Genomic DNA, 4817 nt, shown 5'->3' on the forward strand with positions numbered 1-4817 from the left:
CGTTGCTTTTCAAGTTAATAATTTACTCAACCAGTGTACAGAGTTGCTAGTTTAAACAGAGAGATGAATTACCTAGTGACAGAAAAACTATATTCTGACTGGATGAACCAAATACCAAGTGTAAAAAGATGTGCCATTATATAGACAAGAACTATGCGCAAACCAGAAGTCAAACACTAAAGTCAGGTATTATTGCAAAAGCGGAAACTAGAAAACATCAAGTGCAACCACAAAGTGTTATGCAATGACTCTCTGGCAGCCTATAATACCCCGAAAACCCTCTTCCAACCCCACCTACTCCCAGCTCCGCAAGTTCAGACTGGCAGCAGAAACTGCACGCGCTCTGTGATTTCTTCCAGGTGTCACTTGTGTTTCTGCCCTGCATCTCTGCTGCACAGACTTGTTAATATCTGTTACGTGCTGCATTGGTTTCTGGAGAGTTTAAAGCCGCAGAGATGAGTGAAGCAGAAGACAATGGCATTCTTGAGCTGGACTCAGAAACAGAGGAGGGAGACGTGGAGATGAATTTAATGACAGATGTGGGTGAGTTTCAGCATCTTTAATAGTTTTTTATTAATCTTTATAGCTTGTCCTCATACAGGATTCAGAGAAAAAGAAGACAAACCCTGCAGCCACTCCATTTTAGTTTATTTTTCGGCGCAGCAGGTCAGTTGAGCTTATCAGAAGTCCTTTTTGAGAGATAATAATGAGCTCATAGAAACAGTTACAGACTAAAATGAATATATTTGCATATGTAAGACTCAAAATACAACACGACCTAACCAGAAAGACAAGTTATATATTTCATCCTCTCTCCTAACTCATATGAACAAACATATGCTCTAATAACGCTGCTGAAAACGTTCTTTTGGAATGTTCTCTGAACGTTCTTTCTTGGTTATGTGAAGGTTGAGGGAATATTCCATTTGATCATTTTGCAAACATTACTGGAATGTTACTTTTGAATGTTCTTAGAACGTTCTGAAACAAGTAACATTAAAAAAAAAAAAAAAAGTGTTACATGGACGTCCAGCTAAAATGTTCCAGGGGAAAAAAACATGGCATGAAAGATGTTTTTGCGCTAATGTCTTGAGAACATTTTTAAACGCCAAATATTCTATTCATTTTACTGGAAGAGTGTTTGTTCATAACTTTGCAGAAACATTCTTGTGGTTGTACATATGTAGTTGTTGTTTTTTTTGGTGTTTGGCTTAGTGTTACGTTAGAATCATTACTATACTCTTATACCTTTTGTTCTTTAATATTTTGAATTGTTTTTAGCTTTATTTTTTGTTTTTCATTTAAATGTTAAGGTTTGAAATTACAATTGATTGCTTCTGTTGTCCTCATTTGTAAGTTGCTTCGGATAAAAGCATCTAATAAATGACTAAATAAATAAAAATAAACATTCTGAGAACATTCCCTGTTAGCTAAATAATGATGTCGCTTTTGATTCTGTTTCTTTTTACTGTAAGAACTGCTTTAAAATGATGCAAACAACATTAAAAGTGATTCAATTTTACGAATCCATGTGTTTTGTTAACAAAAATTGTTGTTAATATATAATGTATGCTATAGATAAACTCTGTACACAAATACACGTGTGTCTGAAACAGAAAAGTCTGATGATTTGCTTGAGTGTGTGTTTTATGGAGAGTTTTATTTCACGTGCTAGAATGGGAGTGTGTTGTGGAGGCGTTATTCATCAAGTCAGTCAGATGTTCCTGGACAGATGAGTTTTCCTTGCACAGGCTGTTTTCAGGCCGTTGCTATGGACATTTTCCACTCAGCCAAGCAACATCTGATTTGAGTTAATATTGTCCCATTATGCTTTGCTCTCTGGCTGGTTTGTTTTGGTTGGGTTTTCCCTTTGCTGTGAGTAAACATTACATCAGAGAATTCCAAAGCGTTCACATGCTGTGTGTGAATTAGTTTGATTAGTTTGAGTGTAAGAATGTTTGATGCTTCATGCCATTAGCTTTGAATTGAAAGGAATGTGCTCACCCTCAGGCCATCTAAGATGTAGATGAGTTTGTTTGTTCATCGAAACAGATTTGGAGAAATTTAGCATTGGACCACTTGCTCACCAGTGGATCCTCTGCGGTGAATGGGTGCCATCAGAATCCAAACAGCTGATAAAAACACCACAATAATCCACACCACTCCACTCCATCAATTAACATCTTGTGAAGTAAAATGCTGTGATTGTAATTTTTGTCAGCTATTTGGACTTTTATTCTGACGGCACTCATTCACAGCAGAAGATCCATGACTCACATGTATTGCCTTTTAAATCTTTCCTTTATTGTAATATTTTGCATATGCCTTTTCCTAGTTTATTCTGAAGAGTTGCCAACATACAAATCTATGCCAAAAGGTCAAGCTGTGCCAAAAGTGGAACGGGTTTGTTTCTTTTTAATCCGCCTTGATAAACACAGGAAAATATTAGATCACACACACACACACACACACACACACACACACACAGACACACACACACACACACACAACCAACCTTATTGCTGCAGTAAGTTCATTACAAATCTCAGTGTTTATTAGTGGAACATATATCTGAATTAATTCAGTAGCTCAATTATTTTAAGGAGCTTTTATGACTTTTTTTAGTTCTTTTGCGTCACTTAATGGAGATGATTTTGAGCTTTCTGTAACGTCAGTTTACTGTTAACAGGCTGAATTCAACGGTAACCCTGATTCACTATTTTTCAACGATGGAAAGAGAAGGATTGACTTCGTTTTGGTCTATGAGGACGAGTCGAAAAGTGTATCTGAGAAAAAAGGCTCAGTTATGAGGAGAAGAGTAAGTCAAAGTCACTTTCACACATTTCTTTAGTTCACCTCTTAACAAACAGAAACTTCTAGACCTTTACTAGTAATCTGAGCAATAACATTAAAGGGATTGATACACAAAAGAAGATATTTTACCAAAGAAGATATTTTGAAGAATGTTGGTAATCAAACAGTTGACGGTAGCCATTGACATCCATAGTATTTTTTCCCATACTAAGGAAGTTATTGGCTACCGTCATTCTGAATGGTTAATTCTTTATTCATAAATATCTCAAACTCATCCTTTGTATAAGGCTTTCTGTAACAAACTTGCTCTTTTAATGCCTGGTTTAAACAAACATGTTTATAATATCTGTAATATGCATTTAGAAAATAAATATTAAGCAGACTTAACTGGGTAAAAATCATTGTCAAAGAACATTTCTGAGTGATATTTTACCCATATTTTCTTCTTTTGAATTTAAAAAGATCAAATATTTATTTGTGAGATGGTCAAATGTTTGTGTGATATTCACATGCATTATACTCAAAACCATAATCACTAAACTACACATAACTCTTTCCTTAAAGGGACAGTTCACCCAAAATTAAAATTTGCTGTTAATTTGCTCACCCTCAGGACATCCAAGATGTAGATGACTTTTTTTGTTTAATAGAAAAGTAAAGAAGTTTTTAGGCTGAAACTGTGGTTCTTGGTGATTCATAAAATGCAAGTCAATGGCTACCGGCACTTTAAGAGTCAAAAAAGCACATACAAGCAACACAAAATTAATCCCTGTGACTCCTGACGATATATTGAGGTCTTATGAAGAGAAACAATCGATCTGTGCAAGAAACCGGACATTATTTACAACATTATAATTACAACTATGTCATTCATACGCCTCAGAATCAGTGAGTTTTATCTACATTCCCTCTTTTTCCCTCAATTATTCTCTAGCAAAGACGCAGAGAGTTTTTCGAAGGAAGCCTGATGAATATGGGTGTGGAATTGGAAGCGACACAATCCGTAAGTCATTTAATCGCACAGCATCTACAGAGATAGATAGAGATTAGAGATTTCTTTCTGTTTCTGAGCTCCTCGTGCCTGGTTTATATCAGTTTTACCCGTATATATGGACTTCTCAGGAAGGATACTGCGAGTCCTGTCAGAACCTGTTGATATGATCTGCAGGAATGTTATTGTTTTAGATGCACGTATGCCTTCCTGTTGCGCTGATGGGAGAGTTTCCTCCCTGTGTTTTGTAGGTAGTGGATGAGAAGCTCGTCTATGTGAAAGTACACATGCCTTTTGAGGTTTTGTGCACTTATGCTGAAGTCCTGCACATCAAACTGCCCATCCAGCCCAACGATCTGGCCCCGCAATCATCCGCGTACAACTGCTTCACGCACCACTTCTACCCCAGTGAGGACGTCATTGCCAAGGAGGCCGACTTCTTCACGGCTCCTTTCCAGAAGGATCAGCTGAAGTGTTTTTGGGTGAAGGACAGAGAGCAGTTCTTCACGCCGGCCATGAGGAGCAGAATGGTGCGTTGAATGTCTCAGAGTCACTCACGCTTAACCGTCACCTGTGTTTTACTGATATGCCGTGGGTTGCAGGCGTACTACATCCTCAGCCGAGCGCCGTATGACGTCAAAGGAAACGTGAAGAAGTTTGGCTTCAATAAGCTGCTGGATGGAGGCGTGTATAAGGCTGCGTATCCATTACATGATGTAAGTACCATCTGTGTGCTGGTTGCACTGTTTGAGGCAAGATATCAAAGGTGAATAGGGTCAAAATTGATATAGAACTAGATTTCACCATACTTTCAGGGTTATCATAGTTTGGTAAAACTACAACTATTAAAAACTTTTTATAAAAAACTAAAACTAAAACAAATAAAAATCAATTAAACCTAAATAGTAATACAAGATATCACTAATAAGATAAATAAACAGTAAATCTAAAATCAAATAAAAAACTGAAAATGTAAAATATATTTTACTTAAAAAGTAATAGAATGTAAATA

General features: G+C 36.7%; 1 protein-coding gene across 1 annotated transcript in view; it reads left to right on the forward strand.

Annotated features, from left to right (window-relative positions):
- Window positions 1-314: 314 nt before the first annotated feature.
- Window positions 315-4817, forward strand: part of LOC107662203 (anoctamin-6-like) — a 20767-nt gene continuing 16264 nt past the window's right edge. The window contains exons 1-6 of the mRNA XM_016452135.1: window positions 315-543; window positions 2336-2403; window positions 2690-2818; window positions 3749-3817; window positions 4057-4335; window positions 4408-4521. Of these exons, the coding sequence (XP_016307621.1) occupies window positions 456-543; window positions 2336-2403; window positions 2690-2818; window positions 3749-3817; window positions 4057-4335; window positions 4408-4521 (747 nt within the window). The 5' untranslated portion in view covers window positions 315-455. The remainder of the gene's footprint in view (window positions 544-2335; window positions 2404-2689; window positions 2819-3748; window positions 3818-4056; window positions 4336-4407; window positions 4522-4817) is intronic.

This window comes from Sinocyclocheilus anshuiensis, unplaced genomic scaffold (genome assembly GCF_001515605.1).
Source record: "Sinocyclocheilus anshuiensis isolate Anshui unplaced genomic scaffold, SAMN03320099.WGS_v1.1 scaffold1543, whole genome shotgun sequence".
Lineage (NCBI taxonomy): Eukaryota > Metazoa > Chordata > Actinopteri > Cypriniformes > Cyprinidae > Sinocyclocheilus > Sinocyclocheilus anshuiensis.